We start from the raw sequence: 24,535 nt of genomic DNA, 5'->3' as shown, positions 1-24,535 counted from the left end.
TTTTTATTACATTTAATTTCTCAGATATAAGAAGCCTTTCGGAAATTATTATTTAAATCCTTTTGCTGTAATTATAATTGATAACAACTTAAAACTGGCAATTCATAAAATAATTTAGCTCTCACTTTATTTCAATACCTTCTTACGTACAGGAGTACTATCAATTGATCACTTTTTGAATGAGTAAGTGAATTGTGCACGTTTGGATTTTTCAACTTTCTTATTTTATTCTTCTCATGGGGTCAAATGGGCAGTTATCAAATTTAAAAGTTTACTAGCTTATAGATTCTAAAATTCTCTCTCGAATGAGTACCCACAACCCCATATTTAAAAAATACCAAAAACTTCTTCAGATATATTTTAAATACTTCCACATATATATCATAAATATGAGTTACTTTGAAAATATTGATGTGACTACTCATTTTACAGGAAATTTTACATGAAATACACTGATCGAGTCCATTTTTATTAATCACGAACTCAGCTCCCAAAGCGACAAAAATAAACATCCGTAACTGAAATAAAAAATTTTTTTTTCACTTTAATAATTAAAAATACTAATTTTCATAAAAAATAATTAATTACCAGTACAGAAAATATGAGTCTACCTGAAAATAGAGAAGTAATTTAACTATACGGCGTAAAAAAAATTTAATTTATTTATAGCATCAAAGTTTTAATTCTGACAAAGTTTGCTTATTTACTCATATATATTTGTTTTTTATAATTATATTTTTGTTAAAAAGTCTACCGTGAGTTTGAATAGAATCAAAAATGAATTAAAAAATTTTAAAAAGGACTAAAATAACGCGATGGTAGAAACTTGATAGACGGAAGCCTAGATAAACAGGTAAACTGAGAAGAAGAGGCAAACAACTGGGCGAGGAGAAGATTGACGTTACTTTAAAGTTTGTATACTACTACAACTACAACTAGTGCTAGTGCGAGTGCTACATTTACTAGAATTATTTATATATGTAGCTGTGTAGTATCTTTAGGAACAGAAATGTTGCACAAGTTTGTGGTATTAATGTTACTACTTGTATGGCTGTCATTTGTCCCTGGTTCGCCACTTTATCCACGACTATTAATACCTAATGAAGGTAATATACATTCATTTATATGCTACATACATTTATATTTATTTGTGTACACGTATTTATTAACTATTAACGACTGAGAAATTAATTATTTGCGACAAAATTACCAGATAATATTACTATCCATGCAAAAATGTGGATAGTTCGGGAACCATGGGATTTAGAGAAAAAATGATTGAGACATTTTTTGTAGAGAATTAAATTTTCTACATAGATTATATATATAAGTATAATTTATATATTTTTATTTTTATTTGTATCTGTTTTTTTATTTGTCAAATTTTTCGGTCGAAATTTCTGAATAACTGATGCCCTCGAGAAAAATTTTCATTATTACAAATAATGATTTAATGAATTTTTTTAGGATAATTTTTTTCTTTTCTATTACGGCGACTTATTTCATTTCTTGTTTTTTTTTTTTTTTTTTTTTTTTTTTTTGTTTTGTTTATGAAGATTTAGTAATTAAGAGCATTTTTTAAAAATACAGTTCAATCGTACCCGGGTCGAAAAATGAGATCTGTTTTAAAATAAGTGATAAAATCAAATAATTTTTATTTAATTCAGGTTTTTCAAAACGTATTTAGTTAACATGAGAATTCAATCGTTTTTTTTCGTACTATTCTATATCCAGGTCAATATCAGACTTGTTTTTGTATTATATTCAGACTGTTTTTAATCGCTCCTATACAACAATCTTGTTCAAGGCTTGAGCAAGCCTGGTCTCAAGTTCGATAGACGTTAGTGTCTTTTCCTACCTGTGTCTTGCTGCAGATACTTGTGGCTATAGATTTTAATAGCAAGTTTAGTGAAAGCCATATACAAGAAATTGATGCCAGATTATAACTAAATTCTGGAGGAAGACTACAGTTGAAAATAGTTGCGCATGGCTTTCTCAAGATCTGCGCAAGGCTCAAAATTAACCTTGAGCCTTGAGCAGATCTTGAGCAAGCCATGCGTGAGTACTTGCCGTAAATTACTCGTGCGAGAATATTCTTGTGTACAATGCCTTAAGCATGTCATGCACAAGTCTTGATGACGATTTCTTGTTACATGATCTTGCGCAAGACCCATACATAGAAAAAGACATTAGAAACCTGGGATTTTGCGCAAGGCACTGGCACCAGAATTTTGCTCAAGCATGTGTTACTTGAGGTTTTTAGAATAAACACTGGACTTTTCATAAATATGAATAATAATAATAAGCTAGATTTATAAATGTATTTCAATTTTCTTGACATTTGACTCATGCCAATGCGCTTTCGTAATAAGATGTCCACAAGAATTTGGATGGTTTTTAATGCTAAAATATTTTTCGATTTTGTCAAGTAAATAAAAAAAATTTCTTTATGTTTTAAGAATAATTTTATTACTTTTATTTAGCATAACAAATATTCAAGACAACTAATAAATAAAGTTATCAAACTATCATTACCTACCGACATTTTTTAAATAAAAGACGCAATAAGTAGATGGTAAACAAAAATAATTAATTTTAGAACTTGGAATATTTTTTATAAATATAAATATTACAAGTTCAAGAATTAATCTAGTTTAGTCTATCCATAACACTGTTGTTCCTTATAACAAAAGATCAAAAACAGACCAAATAGTCCGAATGCTGTCCAGTTGGATTAAAATCAGATGAAATTTTTCGACACAAGCTCCGATTCCATCTTATGGCAACAAAATTTATTTCTTGTGGAATTAAGAAGTTAATATAATATTTTAGAAAAAAAAAAACTATATTTAATCGTCAGCATCACTTTCTCAAAAAAATTTTTTCTTACTTTTTATATAAAAAATTAAATTTTTTACAAACTAGATTTTATGCATTTTTATCATATAATGTCCTTACAATCTCTGTTCAAAGTAAAATAAATTCCTCATAAAAATCAATGGATTACCGATTTAATTTAAATATCAAACAAAAATAGTTTACATTTGCCGGTTTATAAAACAATACTTTTTCCTCCTCTTCTTTTTTTGATCCCTTTTATATAATATATGTCGGCATTGTTATAAATATTTTTTTTTACCTCGTCATCTATTAAATATTTTCATAACGTTTTCAATTTTTTTTTGCCCTTAAAAATTTTATTGTCCATCGAATACACAAAAAACAAGATTTCATCCCTTCATATTAAACGAAATTCACCAAATACCAGCTTTGATTATTACCTCGACTGTAACCTCGTTAATAATAATAACAAAAAATTTTATTTTTATTTCGAATCAAAAACATTTCTGCTGACTATACAATTTTTTTTTTTTTTTTTTTCGTCATTCCAACATCAATCACTGGAAATTTTTATTTATTTTATTTTATTTATTGTTTTTTTATGCTGAAAACTCTTTCCGGCTTTTATTAAATATAAAATAAATAAAAAAAAATATGCACACATCTATATATATATGAAACTGAATAAAAATAAAATATATAAAGTGAAAAGTTGTAAATGTTTATGAATAAAATGTGTATAACTTTTTTTTTATTAAAAAAATTCAAAAAAATTAATTTTTTTTTTATACAATGAGCATGAAATTTAACGACATGACCACATGCCATTTTCGGAAGTAGAACACATTTAGTTGTTATTCAGCTCATAATATATTTATAAATATATATGTAGCATTTTTTTAAGATCTTATAGGAACTTTTTTTTTCTCTGAAAAATTCAAGTAATTTATAGACTATTGAATTTATGTAAAAAATGACAAGGATAATTTTTTATAGGAAGATTTATTTTCTACAAGATTGATAATATATATTTTTGTCGTACCTCTGATAGATTTAGAAGGAATTTTGATTTCAAAGTAATGAAAAGTTTTGAGAGTATTTTTAATTAAAAGAATTTAAATATTCAGTTCGATTTGACGTTCTGGTAAAAAATTTAAGATAAAATGAAGAATATGGTCACTATAAATTGTTGGTTTTATTGTGTATATTATATAAATTATTGGCTTTGTATATCGGATAAAGTTTTAACTGTTTTGATGCTTTTTTACTAGATAGATTTAAAAATAAAAATAGAACTAAAAAAATTGACGATAAATTAATAAAATGGTGATTGTAAAAAAGATAATGAGTTTTAAACTACATGAAAGTTTAATAGAGAAATAAAAAAGGAAGTACAATAATATGTATATACATATATATTTTGAGGTTATTTTATTGAGGAAACAGTAAGAAAGACATTTATCAGCATTCCGTGGAAAGTTTTTCATGTAAAAAAAAAAATACTGACTCAGCGTTTTTTCATTTTTTTATCATGCAAAAACTGATAAATGGAGTTTTAGTTTTAGATAAATTGTAAATTTATCAATTTATTGGCCCGGATGATAAAAAAATTATCCGGGAAAAAAAATAAATTGGAATTTTTTAAAACTGATGAGAGTCGCTTGTAGAGTTTTTAGTGCGCTTTCGAATGAGTACCCATAAGACATATGTTTGAAAATGACAAAAATCTCTTCTGATACATGTTTTTAATTTGTGGATGTATAAGACATACATTTGATTTGATAGAAATATATTGTTGTAGGTACTCATTTTGCAGGAAATTTTATGCGCTTTGTCGTAAAACTATTAATTTTCTTATTTTTAGGAGATTTTTCAATTTTGGATTAAGAGATCAAAATTTGAGAAAATAATAATTTTTTTTAACTAAAATAATGTGAGGAATTTGTAGGACTTTTGATGCCCTTTCAAATGAGTACCCACAAGACTAGGTTTGAAAAATAATAAAAATCTCTTCTGTTATATTTTTAATTTAAATCATATATATATGATAAAATAACCGTGGCGGAATATATTGATGTTGGTACTCATTTTACAGGAAATGTTCTTCCGTTAGCGATAAAAATATTTATTTTGACATAATTATGGGTCATAAGAAATAATTGTAGTTATTAATGTGAGAGCGTAAAAATAAGTAAGGAAATATTTTATATATTACAGATATAAAAAAATTAACGTACATACGTCACTACACAGGAGCTTTTTACGACACTGCAGCGCTGAAGCGTCACCGTGACCGATCACGTCGTGACTTTTCTGGTATTGGAAAAGAAGTGGGTTCGACGTTGAATTTACATGTCAATGCATTTGACAGGTACGTGAATTGACTTATAAGACTCATGTAAATAAAAAATCTTCATACATATCCCGTCACACACAAACACATAGAAAGAGAAAGAGAGAGAGAAAAAAATATGTAAAAAAAAGGTAAGAAATTAATTTAAAAAATTAGCATAAATTCAATTAAAAAGTAAATTTTTGTTGGTGAGAAAATAAATTTTCTACCGCCTCAGTGTAAATTGAACTAAATCGAGCGTATTGATAGATTTTCTCGTGCACTCTGTAATATAAATTCGTCCACTTGGTTTCAGTGATCGTTTTGTACCTTCTCTCTGGTATTACTCTCGCCTTCACACGAGTGAGAAAACTCCATTCAATATAAATATTTACTTTAGACTACACTAGTTCGAGGGTAGTAAACTAACAACCCGACGAATTGAACGCAAACGCAACTAGTCGATTTCATTACCAGACATTTATTTTATTAGTTTTACATATCAACTTTTTATTTTATATCGATTATGAAGTTCGAGCAATCGAAAATGAAGTTCAATAGCTCTTTCATGAAGTTCAAGTAATCTATTATGAAGTTCGATCTACGCGGAAAAAAAGTTCCAGTTGAGTTTATGATGCGATTATTGTAGTGGTGAACTATAGCTTAAAATCATAATTCTTACGACGTAGCATTGTAAATTTTATTTAAGAAATAATACTTCAGGCAAAGAACACAAAGTTTTAAGCTTTTTAGTGTAAATTACGATGTGAACATCATAAAATTTGCGAATTTGATGTGATAAGAATTTTAAATAAAAGTATGAAATAAGAATTGCTTGGGCGGATGTTGGATTCGAACACGAGACCTTTCGAGTACGAAGTGACCGATGCCTTGGACCATTCGGCTACTGAAGGGTCCACAAGACCAGGGAGTTTTTAAGATCCATATAAATGATATAAATAAACAGCCATAAGTCACGAGAACGTTTCTTACACGGAGAGAAAATTATCGTAACAGTTACAATATATTATGGGAATGGTTCCCATACTGCATGGTAACCGGTTTTTTTTGAATGTTGATTATAGGAACGGCACCCATATATATTATGGTAATCATTCCTATAATTACGGGTATAATTCCCATATGGTATCGGAATAGTTCCTATCGAATCATGGTAATCATTACCATGATATTATGGTAATGGTTACCATAATATTATGGTAATAATTCCCATACATAATGGTAATCATTACCATAATATTATGGTAACCATTACCATAATATCATGGTAATAATTTCCATACATTATGGTAACCATTACCATAATATGATGGTTATATTTACAATAATATTATAGGAAGAGTCACCATAATATATAGAGCTTATTCCCATATACACTGAGGAACAATTACAATGTGGTTATAGGATTGGTTCCTATTTGCTTATGGGAACTATTCCTATGAGTATGGTAATCATTACCATGATTCTTTCACATGCGATATGGAAACTGTTACTATAATGATAGGAATTATTCCCATACTTATGGAAACTTTTCCCAGAAAGTATGGGTTTATATCCCATTATCCCAAGTAATCATTACCATAACGGTATAGGATGATATTTCATGAACGTACTAGGAACAGTCACCATAATTTTCTCTCCGTGTACGGTGGACACAGTTACTATTTAAAATTACAATATAACGTCGTAATTTTTATAACTTACATCGTATGATAACAGAGGCAGCACTGTAATATTTATTTTATTCAAAAATAAATAGAAAAATATACGAATAAATATACGAATTGTAATTTTTTAAATGATTTTCAACCCTTAAAGTCTTTGTAAAAATTACGATGTTAAATCGTAAAAAGTGCGACCTACATAGTAAATTTAAAAATGAGACATTTGAAAAGTGATGTTAATCAAAATGTAGCCCACGATTACGATGTTAACACCGCAAATTTTAATGGAATTCTCTTTCCGTCTATGGATTACAATGGTCGATCTATCGATCATAAAGTACGGTTTATCAATTATACAGTTTCATAAATATATCGATCATTCTATATAACAATGATTATAATTTAATTATCACTGTTCAATAGATCATAACAATCGTTAATTATAAATCAATATCACAGTAGCTAAATAACAATAATAATAATAATAATAATAATATAGAGCGACATGTCGTATGTACGTTGATTGATGACTACCTAGATGAGCCCGAAGATGAGGATGATGAGGACGATGATGATGATGAGGCGTAAGAGACGGTACTTTGCGGTACATAGCAAATTTGCATTGTAACGTCAGTCTAAATATATATATATATATATATATATATATATATATATATATATATATTATAGCCCGAGCTCTTGCAGCATAGCACCCGAATATAAGTGCTACCTATACTCTGTACAGAATAGGTATTAATGTATGTAGAATGTACGTAGAATAATTTGTATAGCTAGTTAGACTACTACTCATTGTCTGCATTACTGTCAACGACATCAAAATTACTACTCTCGTAATACTACTAACCAGATAATCCGATATTATCAATAATTACCTTTCTCTATCTCTTTCTCTGTCTACTAGCCATTTAATTTTTACAAAATTAAGATATAATAATTTTATTATTTATATTTATATATTTTTATCGATAGAATCTTTAAAATGCGTTTGACAAGGGACCCGACGATATTCCACAGCGACGTCCTTTTTGAAACTTCAAATGCTCGCCCGATAGCTTTTGATCCCTCTCACGTCTACGTCGGCAGTCTCGAAGGTAAGTCATCCTAAAATTAACTTTTAATAACCAAAGCTGGATTTTATGCTTCCGGAATTTTTAACGTTCAGAAGACGCGAAAAATACCGAAGGCATTATATGGGATTTACAAAAAAAACTTATTATTTTTTTTTTATCGAATTTATGAACGACTCGAGTTCATGAGACGAATTATTATAGTCTGCTATAAGCGACTATATATTTCTTATTCATTGTCATATAAATTTGTTTACATATATATTTATAAATTAAATATCATTTATGATAATTTTTGATAAATCGGCTGTTGCCGAAATAATGCAATAATTCTTAAAATATTAATTTCACATAAAAATTTATGAATACCTTTTTTGTAGAAAATTTAATTTCCTACAATTTTACTCTTATACACTTTTATCATATCCCCAATGGTTTAACCAGAATTTAAGTTTCAAAATAACAAAATTTCAAAGTAACTTAATTTTTGTTAAATTTCGTACCAAGTTTTCAAAACCAAAATTCCCCATAAACTACTGGAGTTATATAAAAATTGATAAGGACCATTTTTATGGAAAATAAAATTTTCTACAAGATTTATTCTTACCATTTTCATCGTATCTTCAATACTTAAGCCGCAATTACTCCACAAAGATATATCCAATTCCAGGAGCTGATTCCGCCTCAAAATATTTAATTTCTATCGCTGATTATTCAATGAGACGAATAATTATAGCTGAGTAGAGTCGGCATTTCCATATCAAAATTCTTAACCTCAAAAGCCTTAAATCTCCATAGTCCTCTCGTCCTCTATACACTAGCCTTTACCCTCAACTCTTAGCTAGAGCTCTTGGTCTCTGCCTTGAATCCTTCGCCCTCTTGATGGAAACCACTTAAACCTTTGGTAGGTTAACATACCTAGCATAATATGATGAAGGGTGTTGGGTTGAGAAGATGCTTCGATCGAGGATGAGAGTCGTTAGACTGCCATGTAACCCTCACTAATGTGAATTGGGTTGATAGGGTAGGGGGTGGAAGTGGGAGTGGGAGTAGAAGTAGGATGTGACGCTCGAAAATCGGTTGGCTGGTTACTAGATAGTTAAATGGCGTCGCTCGCTCGTGAATTGCCGTCGGGTGAGTTTGAGTGAGTTTTAGGGGTCTGAGGGGATACTCAAGAGGGTCAGGAGGGTGAGTACTTCTGGTGGTTGAAGAATCCAAAGGGGTTTTCCCTTTAAACTTCATGTTAAAGTCAAGACATAATTTCATTCTGGTTCCTCCTTTTCGCGCTATCAGTCAACAAATTTCAGAGTCACTTTCACGAATTTATGTCACATTCAAAGGGTTTCAACCATTTTAAGGATAAAATAATTAAAAATCTAGCTTTCAATTTCTCTTTTTCTGAAAAAAAGTCAATTTTTTGACTTTCAAGAGGTATATGAAATCATTTTTTTATATATTTAATAGTTGCAACTTGAAGAGCAGGATTTGGCGTTTCCGAAACATATATAAGAAGTTACTTTCGGATAATTAGTTCTTGAGTTATCGGTAATTTAAGTTTCAAAAGGAGCTTTTCGACATAAATCGATAGTTTGGAAAAAAAATTGACTTTTAGAGTTTATAATAAAAAAAAAAACATTTATTGGGAAAGACCAAAGTAGATTCTGGAAATGAGATAATTTTTTTTTTTTTGTTTTTTTTTTTTTTTCAGAATAATTTTTTTTGAAAAAAATTCAGCTTTATTTATTATTGGCAATAATTTGTCTATTAGATTTAACGAGAATTTTCAAGTATCGGCTATAGATGTTTAAATTACTCAAGTACCATATTGCATATATATATGTATAAAGAAACAACTTTAAACGCGTGAGATATAAAATTTAAAAGCTGCTTTTCAAACTCTGACAGGTATTGTTAGCAGTTTTTGTTGTACGAGCTTTCGAAGTTTGTCGTGATAGTAAAATGTTGTTCGTTGTACCTTTTTAAATCGTCTTTATTTAATGGAAGTTAAATTGCTGGCTGATGGTAGTATCTGGGACAAAATGAACGCTGGATGCCGATCATTTTAATAAAATATTCATTCGTTTTCTGATTTTTTATAAAAAAAATCATAAATTGAAGAAATATCAATTTTTTATGGTTATCTCAGAATATATGAGGCAGATTGGGCTCAAAATTTAATGAGCCATGAGAGTTGATGAGCTCTCTACACCAAGAGATAATTTTTTTAAATCGTAGTACTTGGAGGGGAGGTATGGACAGTCCATACATTCGTACGTATGAGATGAAATTGGCGGCAGTTTTAAATTATTCAAATTACGATTTTTATATGACATTTATAGAAAAAATGAATGATTACTTTTTTGTTAAAAATTTAATTTACTATAAAATTGTTCATATCCATTTTTTGCGTATCTCTGATAGTTTAGTCATAATTTGAATTTATAGTTCATGTGTACGGAAAAATTTTGGAAAATCGATTCTGAGACTTAAAAAATTTGTTTTAGCGGTTTGAAAATTGGTGAAATTGTTGATTAAGTTGTGAAGAACGTTAACTTGAGTTCTTTACTAATTCTAGACAGTAGTTTTGTAATTTATAGCCTAGTAAATTAAAAATAAACGGACAAATAAATTTATATAAAAACGAAGAAAATAATTTGATAACGTTGGCAAGCGATATTGCGTCTTTTTTTCTATCTTTGTTGTGAATTGTCTTTTTAGGTTTTTTATATTGCCATAAAGAGTTTTCCAGGTGGACGGAAAATTAAGCCGCACGGTAGAGTTTAATGTCGTGCAAGCTTCTAGGTATTGTGGATTCCGAAAGCTAAAATATACGCTTGGGTAAATTTACCGTTTCCTTCCCATCTTTATCGGACTTGAGGCTTTTACGCTTGCCTCGATAGATTGTTATATTGTATGTTTTCTTCATTACCGTACTTGCTTCTGCAAACTCTTCACAAATTTTATTTTTTTTAAATTTTAAATTCCATTTTCCGAATTATGGAAAACAAAATTTTTATATTTTTGTTTTCTAGAGTGTAAAATTCTCCGTCGAATAAGTACCAACAACAATATATACCAGGAATCAATTTTTTGAGTGATCAGAAGTCAAATTAAAAATGTATATTTCGCGATTCTTTAAATTAATCGGAATATATTGATGTGAGTACTTAAACTAATGACAATTTTACGGTTTACAAGAATCCAGTGTTAAAAATTGAAAAAAAAAAAAAAAAAAAAAGTTTTTTGGAGATTTAACTCTAAATTTTGAAAATTATAATGTTTTATTACTGGTTGTATAGATTAAAAAATTTCCCTCGAATGAGTACCAACACCGATGTATTTGAAAACATAAATTTTTGATTAATCAAAATTTAGAATAAAAAAAAAATTATTTTTCGCAGTTTTTTAAAGTTGTCAAAATATATTGATGTGGGTACTCAAACAACCGGAAATCCACTTTTCTACACTGCTGCAGCCTTCAAATATTTCAAAAATATCTTTTTAAATATATATCACCGAATTTTATTACTGATATTTTATTCTATTTTTTATTTTTTTTTTTTTTTTTCACCAACATAACTTTTCTGCATTGTAATACAGATATATAGCATATGTAGCATCTATCTACAAGAAACAATAGCTGAGCATCCCAATCTAACAATAATTTCTCGTTCTGTCGGAATATAACACAAAAGGTGTCTTGTAGGTCGTTGGAATATAAATCGTACGTCGAACAGGAGATTATTGGAAAAAACATTAGGTTAAAGGCATATAGGATAAAAATACTAGACGGCTCTTTTAGTCAGCACATAAATATATGGATGTAGTGAAAGAAAAGGATAAAAGATACGAAAATAATGTCACTTGACAGTAGGATGACGTATGATCTCTCTTAAACCACTAGCTCAACCGGTATTTCATTCTACTACCCAGATGTTGTCACCCTACGTATACTCGTCTATACAATTTACTTCTATCTATACATATATGTCTATAATATGGAGGGTAGAGGTACCCCTACCCTCCATAGTCTATAAATGATGTTATTTCCTTATGACAGCTATTATTATTTTCATTTTTTTGCTAAGATTAAATGGTTAAAATTTTTCATCTCTTTGAAATTCAAATATCTCGTTAACGATTTACTTTAAAGGAAAAGTTGTAAGGAACTTTTTTGTAAAGAATTAAATTTTTTATAATATTGTTCATTATAACTTTTGTGATATCTAGGTTAGTTTAGTGATAAATTAATGATAAAGATGAAAATAAATAAATTGTGAGATTGGAAGACAGTGAGGGAAATTGGAAATTTATTCGTTAATTAAATTTTGAATGTTGAAAACAATTCCTTTGATGCTGTGTTACTTCGTTATGTAACCGTTTATCACCGATGAGTTAAATCACAATTTGAAGGAGAGGTTTCAGAGAATGTCCAAATAAAAATTTAATTGCTCGTTACTGAAAACTCCACCTGTACTTTTAAACAATTTGTATTTTAATGAAAGCATAGAGGAGGAAAATGGAGAATTTTAACATCGTAGGAGATATTTAACTCAATAAAGTACGACAAATTACCACTTTATCACATTAATTATACTTCTATTATAAGCTATGACTATTATGCCCCACTATTGATAAAATTATCTCTACCAATTAATTGCCGTTTAAATTTTATTCCCTTTCGAATGAGTACCTACAAGACTAGGTTTAAAAATTTATAAAAACCTCTTTTCATATATTTTTTGCATATCATATATTCAACTTACATGTCATATAATTTAAATATGTTGATGAAGGTACTCATTTGACAGGAAATTTGATCTACTATTTCATGAAGACAATCGTTTTTTTTTTAATTATTAACTTAATAAATTTTGATTTGAATTAAAAATTGAAAAAGTATGAAAATTTTTGAAATTCAAATTTTTAATTCTTTGTCTCCACTCGTTTGTTGTTTTTGAAATTTCCTCTTGAATGAGTACCCACAAGACTAAGTTGAAGAAATATTAAAAACTTCTTTTCATATATTTTTCATTCTTGCCGTATATATGCCATATAAATAAAATAATTTAAATATACTAATGTGGGTACTCATTTTACAGGAAATTTTGTCTTCTATTTTATGGATTATTTGTTTTCTACAGCAGTATTTTCAGTTCCAAAATAAAATAATCATGACTATAATAAATTTTTTAAATTATGAATAGTAAAATGGATAAAAATTAAATTCAAATCATTGATTTTGATACAAAAATAATTACAAAACAGTTGAAAAGTACAAAATGAATTGAACAATTTTAATCAAAAACTTTTAGCTTAATCGATTAATTAATTTTATTTTCGCACTAAAAGACATTCTGCAATAAAAAACAAAAAAAAAAATAAGTCAAAAGAACGGTTTTAATTACATTTGATCGTTTAGCTCTTCAGCTTCTTGTCAAATCTATACATTGTATTAATTACTCTCTTTAACTTAAAGACTCAAAAGCTTTGTAAAAGTTTCAAAGCTCTGTAATTACAGCTTCGCCATTTTTTATTTCAGTTATTTTATTTTCACATTAAAGTAAAAGACCTAATACCCGATCAAGAGTTGGTATCCGATTATTCCGTATATTTGTATATCTATATTTATAAATATAAATAAACAAATAAATGAAGTGATCAGGTATTAGTTCCCAATCGGGTATTAGATTTTTTACCTTACAGAAAAAAAATCGCTCGAATTTTTATGAAATTTCAGCAAATCATTCCTTCCACTTTCATTGACATATGTCTCGCAACCTTCCATATACTTATCAAAAATTTATCATGATACTTTTTTCTGGCAAATCTTATTCTTCACAAAAAAAAAATCAATATTTTTTTTCTCAATTAAATAATTTGGTTATAATTTTTAATCTACAGGACTTAGAAATTGAATTTCTAATCAGTCAGTTTCTAAAATTTTTTTTATCTTTAACTTTAAATTCTGACTAAATTATGCGAGATACAAAAAAAAATTAAAAGCTCGGAAAAAAAATTATGGGAATGGTTTCCATAATTTTGTGAAATTTTTTCAATATTATATAGGAACCATCCCTAAAATAGAATGGATACAATTCCTAATATACCATTATTGGAACTATCCCCATAATGCATACACGGAGAAAAAAATATAGTAAAAATTACCATCTTATAATAAAATTTACTAACTGCAGATATGAAAAAAAAAACATTCTGCATTGTAATTATTACTAAACGTTTAGTAAAATTAACTAGTTAGTAATAATTACATAATAAGGTATTAAAAATTACTATGCGTAATGTATTTTTTGCTAAGACGATTGTATTTTTTACAATATGTGTAGTAAATTTTACTATAAGTACTATTAATAAATACAAATGTAAGAAAGTAAATTTTCTAATACAATATAGGATTTGTTACTATACAAAATATTAAAAATTACTATGCGCAATGTATTTTTTGCTAATGCGATTGAATTTTTTACTATCCGTATAGTAAATTTTACTTTAAGTATTTTTAATAAATAGAAATTTAAGAAAGTAAATTTTCTAATACAATATAGGATTTGTTACTATACAAAATATTTAAAATTACTGTACACAATGTATTTGTTGCTAACACGATTTTATTTTTTTACTATCTGCTAATAAAAATTTAATTTAATTTTTTTTCATTCTAATATAGTAAAATTTACTAAATAGGATAGTAAAATTTATTAAACAGGGATAGTAAAATTTATTAAATATAACTAAAAACTAATATGCAATATAGGAGATTTTTTATGACCAGTATATGAGAAATTACTAAACGACTTGTAAAATATGCTTATCGGTTTATTAATTTTTCATATAAATCATAAGCGTTTCAAGATTACTATCTAAATTTAATAATTATTATCATATTTTTTAGTAAATTTTACTATATTTTTTTCTCCGTGTAGCAAAACTTCCCATAATTTTTTTCCGTGAAAGTACACGGAGAAAAAACTATGATAGCTGTTCCTAGTACATTTATGAAATAACATCTCATACCGTTATGGTAATGATTACTTGGGATTATGGGATATAGACCCATACTTTCTGGGAAAAGTTTCCATAAGTATGGGAACAATCCTATCATTATGGTAACAGTTTCCATATCGCATGTGAAAGAATCATGGTAATGATTACCATACTCATAGGAATAATTCCCACAAACAAACAGTAACCGATCCTATAACCACATTGTAATGGTTCCTAAGTGTATATGGGAATAAGCCCTATATATTATGGTAACCATTCCTATAATATTATTGTAAACATAACCATCATATTATAGTAATGGTTACCATAATATTATGGCTATCGTTCCCATAATGTATGGAAATTATTACCATGATATTATGGTAATAATTCCCATAACATTTAGAAATTATAATAATTTTTTTTTTTGTAAGAAGCGTTTTTTTTGTATATTACAAAATTTTGAGTATACAAAAAAAAATTTATTATAATTTCTAAATATTATGGTAACAATTACCATAATGTATGGGAATTATTACCATAATATTATGGTAACCATTATCATAGTTACATGGTAACGATTATCATGATTTGATAGGAACTATTTCGATACTATATGGGAATTATACCCATAATTATAGGAATGATTACCATAATATATATGGGTGCCGTTCCTATAATCAACATTTGAAAAAAACCGGTTACCATGCAGTATGAGAATCATTCCTATAATATATTGTAACTGTTTCCATAATTTTCTGTCCGTGCACTAAATGATTGGAAATTTAATTTTCGAAAGAAAATACTTTTATCAATTTTTAAGAAAGTCCACTAGTTCAGTTGTAATTTTAGTTTAATTATGACTATTTAATTAACGATTCTCAAATTCAGAATTTGTATGACTTTAGATGTTTAAATTCGACAATCCCTTAATAAAAACGAAATGTCTAATGAGATTTAATATACCAAAAAATAAAAGAATTTTGTTAAAAGTTTTTTATAAAACCGCGACTGCCATTTCTTTAAGATTCAATTGAAAAGTTTACTCGATGAGGGAACCAGAATAAAATACAGAGATAAAGAAATAACTTTAGATATATATCTGTAAAATCATCTTGATTCCTCACCCGTACTCTCTTTTACTCGTTTCAAACTTGCTCCTTTTCAACTTATACTATTTTTTTTTCTCTTCGTCTTCTACTTCCACTTCTATTAAAGACTACAGGCAACACTTTCCTCCGAGTCAATTAAACTTTCTTTTTTTTTGTTTTTCATCTTATCTTTGGTAAATAAAACCTTTTAATATTTTTTTTTCTTTTTTCAAATAACATATATCTCAATTTTACTATCCTATTGTCACTACAATCGATCAATCAATTTATTTATTTTTTTCACCAATAAAGTTTTGTATATATATATATATATATATATACATGGATAAAAGTTTTTGACAATTGGCCTTTTGCTTAATACTTTGAAAACTTTTTTTTTATTTTGTTTTGACTTTTCTTATAACATCTCAAGTAAGTTTATTACAGAACTTAAAAAAAAAAAAAAAATTTAAATTAGTGTCGTTAAGTAGTACGGTACGAAATTTTCTCTCGAATGAGTACCAACAAGGTTGGGTTTTAAATTTAATAAAAACTTCTTTATATATATTTATTGTTTTATCATATCAACATATAGAGGCAGGAGGGAAAAACGGGTACTTAAAGAAGTACTAAGTTTTTGAGAACTCAAATACGTTATATCTTTCTTTTTTAATGATATTCAAGTAATCGAAAAAATTTCCAGCTGCCGTTAAAAAAAAAAATTCATTTCTTGCGGGCAAAATGGAATACCCCCTAACGAAGGTGAGAAAAAATTTCTTTACCAATTAAATGAATTTGGTTAGATTAAATCTTCTTATAAATAATTTTCACAAAAAAAATTACTTTTCAGATAATTGATGGATGCAAAGCGAAAAAAAAAATTTTCAATCGTTTTTATCATAAAACATGTCATTAATATTTTTAGACTGAACCTTTTGATTTTTGGAAAAATTTAACCAAAAAAAAAAAAAAAATTTTAATAATACTCAATTATATTTTTACAAATTTTAATCCATTTTGCCCCCCCCCCCTCACTCGTTTCGCCCTTCCCATTCCTAGAAAGAGGAAATTTTGGCTCTTATTAGTTCTTTATTCCGATGCAGTTAATAAATTTTGATAAAGAAATGAAAATTAAAAAAATACGAAAATTCGAAAAATGACTTTTTCAAATAATTTGACTTCACCCATTTGTTGCCTTTACGAATTCTTTTAAATTGAATCCTTACAACTCTGTATTCCTAAAACATCAAAAATGTTTTTTTCATATATTTTTATTTATTCCCATATAAATAGCATATGGACAACCTAGTGTAAATATAATCATATGGCTGTTCATTTCGCGTGAGATTAAGTGATCTATAGATCAAAATTATAATTTTTAACAAAATAATAAATACATAAAAATTATCACGATTATTTATTAAAAATAGCAAAATTTTGCGTAAACAAAAATATCTAAAATTTTCATATATTTATATTTTATTTTATAATATTAATATTTTAAGGACTTTCAAAGACAAAGAAAAAGATAAAAAAAGTGGTATAAAAATTTTACAATGTAATTTAATTTTATATCAACGTTAAGACGGCGTTTTTATGAGGCCATTAAATAGTTAAACAATAAGCCAACTGGCTTTGTTTTGTTTTCCTTATGCTTATGAGATGTTTTAGGACAGTCTTATAAACTCAAACTAAAGATTTCTCAAAGACAATAATAATAATTTTACAAACTCCCCATTTAGTTTTATTTTAGTTCGCAAACAAATAACTCGATAAGTTCAAAATTTAATGAAAAATTCATTGATACCTTATTTTGTAGAAAATTCAATTCTAAACAAATTTATAACTACTATTTTTTCCTCTATCACTAACGTTCTCGTAATATTTCAATTTTAAGCCCAGAAATTCAAATTACTTTTCCATAAAATTGTTATTATTTAAATATTTTTCTAGCTTAAATTTAAAAGATGCAACAAAAATAACAGAGATTTTATTTTTTCATAAATTTGATATTGATAATTTTAAAAAATCATCAAAGTTTAATCTACGAGAAAAATCTGAAAAAAACGGTTGACCCTGCGGGCCAGCCCCAAAACTTCCCGCTATTTTTTATTTATTTATTAAATTTTAATGCCAACCCAGACAAGAAAGTACGACGGGCCTAGGCTTGGTTCAACTATGTTGAACTCTGGGCCAAGTTTATAAGCCAGCCTTGGTAGAAGTCTGGAATGACAACATCGTGCCAAGCCTGGTTGTCAGACCTGACCCATGCTTGGTTGCCAGGCCTGGTCCATGTATCGAAAAAATAAATAAATTTAATTAAATAAAAATTTATTATTATTTACTAGAGTTTGTGATCATTAACATTGAAACTGTTTAAGTGAAGTAAATGACGTGAAAAAACTCGGTGGAAATTCTGCTGGGCTCTGGGCGCGAACTGTCGTCCCTCTGATTGCTGAGTCTGAACTCTGGCTACTGGACGAACCTACTTAAGTTGAATTGAAACTTCTATGTGTTCTACTTATTAAAGAGTCATTTAATTAATATTTTCGATTAAGAAAAAAAAAAATAATTTCGCATTATTTATATTATAATTACATAATTTTTTAAAATAAAATTTATTAAATTTAATTGATTATTCATCATAAACCCAGCTTAATTATCTTACTCTACCACCATTATTAAAAATAACATTTATTATAAAAATTGATGAGTTATTTTTTAATTAAATTAGTTTTTAAAAGTAAAATTATAAAATTACGGTTGTTGATTGCAAACAATAACGAACTAAAAAATGTATTAATCATTAGTTGTAAATAATTTTAATCGGAATGTTTAAATATTTATTCATTAAAACTTATTTTAATTCAAAAATAAATAATTATTAGTCTAAAAAATCGTAATAATAAGATGATTGGATAATTAATAAAAAACCTAAATTAGCCAATTCCGGCTCAAGGACGGGTAACTATAGGTATACCCGAACTTGGATAATCCTACCTTGGCCCAAGTCTGGGTTGCCATTGAATGATCAAGGCAGAGGAACCTAGTCTTGGCTTAAACTCGGGTAATCATTGGGTCGGCCAAGGCTAGGTTACCCAGTCCTGGCTCAAGTGTGGGATTCCATTGCATGGCCAAGACAGAAGAATCCAGTCTTGGTCTAAGCTTGGGTAATTATTGTAACGGCCAAGGCTAGGTTGCCCAGTCCTGGCCCAGACTCGGGTAATGATTGGAATGGCCAGTATTGACTAACCTTTCTTGACCCAAACATGGGCCAATATAGACGTGCCAAAGCTAGGTTCCCTAGTGCTGAGCCAAGGACGACCCCTTTGTTCAGCTCTGGCAGCTGCTGTATGGGTAGTGCAGTGGGCTGGCCCTCACGAGGTCCGTGATTTGGCAATTCCGGGCAAATCTAATCAACACAAATTACCTGGATGTAAGAAAATATTATAAAATGATTTTTCATAAAAAATGGGTTATTCAGTCTAAGCCCGTATTAGATTTACCACTCAGCGGCCAAGGCTAGGTCATTCAGTCTTAGTCCATGTTAGGGTTACCATTTAACGGCCATGGTTAGGTTACACGAACTTGGCCCAAGTTAGGTTACACGAACTTGGCCCAAGTTAGGGTGACTCTAAGCTTGGGCCAAGGTTAGGTTATTCAGTCTTGGCCCAAGCCTGGATAATTATAGGAATGGTCAAGACTAATTACCCAGTTATGGCCCGGGCATAGGACAGTATAGGTTTGCCAAGATGGGCTTCCCAATAATGTCCCAGGCATGGCCCCTTCGTTCAACTCTTGATGAAAATCTTGTTGCAACAGGATTTTGTCCTGTTACTCCCACAGGACTGCGTCTTGTTGCAGCACCTATTTTTTCCGTGTAGGATCTCTAAACATCTAGTGTCTGTTGGAATCACTGTTTTCAAAAATCGGACCGAAACCAATTTCCCTTTTTTTTTTTTAATTTTAAATTCTTTTAGCGGGAAGTTAAAAAAGTTAGAAGACGTATTTAATAAACTTTTAAATAAATAAACATAATAAATTTTAATTGTACAGAAGTACTTTACTTAAAACTCTTATTATAGTTTGCCCTTTATCTTACTCTTACCTCAAGTTAAAGTTTTTAATTACTAAGAAATAATGCTTAGTTTTTTTTTGTCATCGCACAGTACTGACAAGTAAAAGAACATTTTTAAAAGACGAACTAGAAAATTTCATACTACTTCTACTTCAACTTCAACTTTAACTGTTACCTTTTTAGTTTACTATTTTTATTATTATTACTATCCATTTTCCAGGACATGTACGAGTATACTGATATCAAACATATCCATTATTTATTTTTATATTTCTTTTACTCTTGAGAATTTTAGCATAACATTCACATTTTCTTTTAACTTCCAACCACTGGAATATATTTTTATTATTATTATTATTATTATTATATTTTATTTCACCCTTGGTATCTATATCATGTGTAAGTTAATCTCAGTATATTGACGTACGTTTCGGTGAAAACGTCATTTTGGGGAAATATAACTTAAATTCGTTTAATTTTATTTTGATTGAAATTCAACATTTCGATTTTTGTATGAAATTTAAAATTGAAGTTTTTTTTTTTGTAACTTGTAGAGTTCGCTATTTGCTCTGTAATGAGTATCCACAAGGCTAATTTTAAAAAAATAATAAAACTATGTCTCTTATAACCCTGCTTAAAAAATCCGATAGATTCTTATAGTTGTATATATAAGGCCCTATACTTAAACATAGCACTTCTTATGGAACTCGTTCATTTTTATAAAATCTCTATGGGAATTTATGAGAATCTATTGGAATCTATAAGATTTTCCAAATAGGGAGGGGAAAGGTGCAGCAATTTGAAAAAAAAATTTTCTTTTTGTTATTACTTTTTTGTTTTTTATAATTTTGAATTCTAAAACCGTCAAAAAATTATTCTATATTGTCCTTCACGGAGAAAAAAATATAGTAATTTTTACTAAAAAATATGGGTAAAAATTACTATATTTAGATTGTAATGTTGAACCGATATTGAAAATATAGGAAATATTATTAATCACATTAGTATATTTTACTTATCGTGGTTAGTAATTTTTACAATACGGATAAAGGAATATTTACTATACTGCTTAGTAAAATATACATCTCAAATATGAAATAGTATGAAACCTCATAAGTAATAATTGTAAGTCGTTTAGTAATTTTGAAAGTACAAATATTGGAATATTTACTATACTGTTTAGTAAAATATACATCGCAAATATGGAATAGTACAAAACCTGCTTAGGAATAATTGCAATTAATAATTACAATAAGCCTCCGTAATTTGAATAGTAAGAATTAAAATTAACTGATTGTAGAAAATAATATATTTATACGAATTATTAATAAATACATAATGCATTTTTTTATCTTAATACATGAATCTTTTCATACTTATAAACAAATATATATATATGTGACTATTATAAAGATTTATAAACAATTACATTTTTAAAGTATAATTAATTAATTTGAAATCATTGATTCGAGCATAGTTGACTGTACACTAGTTGACAATTTAGTGTTAACTAGATTTATAACTATTTATCTAATTTAAAAATTATTCATCATAAAAAATTCAGTGAGTCTATAAAGGATAAATAAATGATTCAATTTGCTATTATTGTTATAACAAAACATTTAATTTAAAAAGTTATTGTCATAGTACAATATGTTGTGTATTTGTAGGAAAAGACATTAATTATGATTATATATAATAATATAATAAATATTAAGATGCTGTTAGATTCCAAAGGAGCGTCTATAACCGGCAGTTCCATTTTCACTTTTCTTAATCACAAGCACATGCATATATATTTCACCTTCACTCAAATAATCACTATACAATTTTATAGGTTATGTTTCCTGAAGACAGGTTAACAGTACACACTATTCCAAAGCCGTTTGGGCAGAACTGAGTGGAGCGCACGCCGGGTTACAACGATATGGTTTCAACATAGTACAAAATTACTAAACGTTTAGTAATTTTTGTATACTATGTACTTAGTAGTATTTCTTATGTGCATAATAAAATTCATAATACACGTAGTAAATTTTATTTCATGAATAGCAAAATTTATGTTCCGTTCAATAATTTATCAAATCTCAGAAATGTAATATTTACTATATTGCTTTGTAAAATATACTTTCCGTTGTATTGTATTTATTAAAAATTAATGTAATAAAATTTACAACTCTGTTTAAAAAAAATTCAATCATGATAGTAAAAAATCTATTACGTATAGGAATTTTTAAAATCTGCATATTGTAATAATTACTGAACTGTAAATTTTACTAAATGTTTTGGAATAATTACAAAATGAAATGTATTTATTCATTTCTGTTAGTAAATTTTACTAAAATATTGTAATTATTACTATAATTTCGAGACTCGTTTTCTCCGTGTTTATAATACCGATTTAGTCAAATAATTAAAAATTAATATTAACTTATTGAAAAATGAATTTATTTGGCTGAAGACAGAGGTCAAGATGGCGGCGTGCGAGGGCTGCAATTGTAACATAATGCACAAAGAAAAAAATATTGTGATTGACACGATCTACTGGATAGTGATTTGCGTATCGTGAAGGGAGCGATCTGTATATTAGAGCTACCGTCGCGATCCATTCTAGTCCCATTCACGATCCGTATCCTCGACTTTTTGACCTCCAATTAAAATTAACTCATACTTCATTATTACAAATATTTAAAATTTTTCATTATTTATCGTTTTCGTATCAGTAGTCCCCCATATTAAATTAAATTTATGCATATATTATCGACTAACACAGCAATAGTAATAATAATTGAAGCAAATACTGTGTAAATATGCGCCAGTGGAAATTAATGCAGTGTGAATTTATTTTCAATATCGTTAAATTTATAATGCGTAAAATAATTAACATTATTATTGACAAAACAACCATTACTATTATCATTATAATTGTTCGAATAAATTTCACTAAATAATTTTATTAACTTTTTTTTTTAAGCATAAATTTTTGTAATTTTTAGATAAGAAGTAAATTAAAAAATTTTTATCTAAATTATTATTTGCGATTAAATGACAAAGAACTTGAAAATAAAAAGAGAGGAATGAAGAATTAAAAAAAAAAAAAATAAAAATAAAAAAAATGAATACAATCTAAAGCCTCTTATTCCACTGAATCCTTTTTTACTTTTTTTTTTTTTGCTGAATAATCCCAAGGAAATAAAGATAAGCATACAAGAAACATTAAATCCAGTCTTGCTGGATAGGAAATCTCTCGAGAGTGCATGTGACGTGAATACACGGAAATAACATGTTTGCTCTCTCGGATTTCCGTTCTCATTTCATATATATATATTTTTTTTTTTATTTATCTGGCTGTATATAATTTTATAGAATTCTCTTATTTTAGCAATTACGGGCTGTAATTGGTCACCTAGGTATTTTTTTCTAAGAAAACAACATGATCAAGTTCTCGGAAAATATTGGACTTATGATGAAAATGATCAGATATTTTTTTTTAGGAAATTAAATTTACTACACAATTATTTCTTATCGTCTTTGCGATATCCTTGATTGATCAATTGCAATCTTGATTTGAAGTCTTTGATTTAGACACGGTGTCAATTGTAAGAATTCAAAAATTCTAAATTTTAATTTTTACTATTTTCGGTAAATTTTCAATTTTATGAGAAAAATAAACGAGTTTTTTTCTGTAGATAATTTAAATTCCTACAAGATCAATCCTTATCATGTTTATCATATCTCCCATAGATAAGCTGTAATTTTGATTTCTTATGTCTTAAATTTGGACTAGGGGTTAATCGTAAGAAACCAAAAACGTGAAATTTTAATTTTTGACATTGATTAAAATTTTTCGCTAAACTATCAATTTTACAACAAAAGTCAATAAATAGTTTTTTGTAGTAAATTCAATTTCCTACAAAAAAGGTGTCTATAAATTTTCACCTAAACCCAATAATTTCCAAGTTATCTTGAAGCAAAATAAAATTTTGACCAAAAAAAATTCAAGTGTAAATTTTGAATAAAGCTCTAGATTAATAAATCATAAAGAATAATTAAAACGAAATATTTTTTTTTTTTCAGATGATGAAAATTCCATAGTACACGGAGTAATAACAAATGAGGGTCTTTTCGATGGAACTGTGATAACGGCAACGGATGAAATTTACATAGAACCATTTACAAGATATTCACATCTTGTGAGACGTGATATAAATGAATTAAATCCGCGTGATACCTATAATAATATTAATAATAGTTATCATGATAATATAGATGATAATAATCACCATAGCATTGCATATCGTTCAAGTGATGTTTCTACACCGTTGGACACTTTAAAACGTCCTATTAACAGTGAACGCATCAGTGAAAACGAACCTTTTAACTTCACCCATGCGTAAGTTTTATTCATTCATTTC

The 24,535-nt window shown here is 27.8% G+C and overlaps 1 protein-coding gene across 1 annotated transcript in view; it reads left to right on the top strand.

Annotated features, from left to right (window-relative positions):
• The window catches only part of LOC103580624 (disintegrin and metalloproteinase domain-containing protein 10), a 99,438-nt gene that overhangs the window by 48,806 nt on the left and 26,097 nt on the right, over positions 1-24,535 (top strand). Inside the window, exons 4-6 of the mRNA XM_053738679.1 lie at positions 5,059-5,212; positions 7,849-7,970; positions 24,198-24,513. Coding sequence (XP_053594654.1) covers positions 5,059-5,212; positions 7,849-7,970; positions 24,198-24,513 — 592 coding nt within the window. The remainder of the gene's footprint in view (positions 1-5,058; positions 5,213-7,848; positions 7,971-24,197; positions 24,514-24,535) is intronic.

The sequence above is a fragment of the Microplitis demolitor genome, chromosome 4 (assembly GCF_026212275.2).
Source record: "Microplitis demolitor isolate Queensland-Clemson2020A chromosome 4, iyMicDemo2.1a, whole genome shotgun sequence".
NCBI classification, from domain to species: Eukaryota; Metazoa; Arthropoda; class Insecta; order Hymenoptera; family Braconidae; genus Microplitis; species Microplitis demolitor.
Note: the sequence above shows the minus strand (reverse complement) of the source record. Positions and strands in the feature narration are given on the sequence as shown.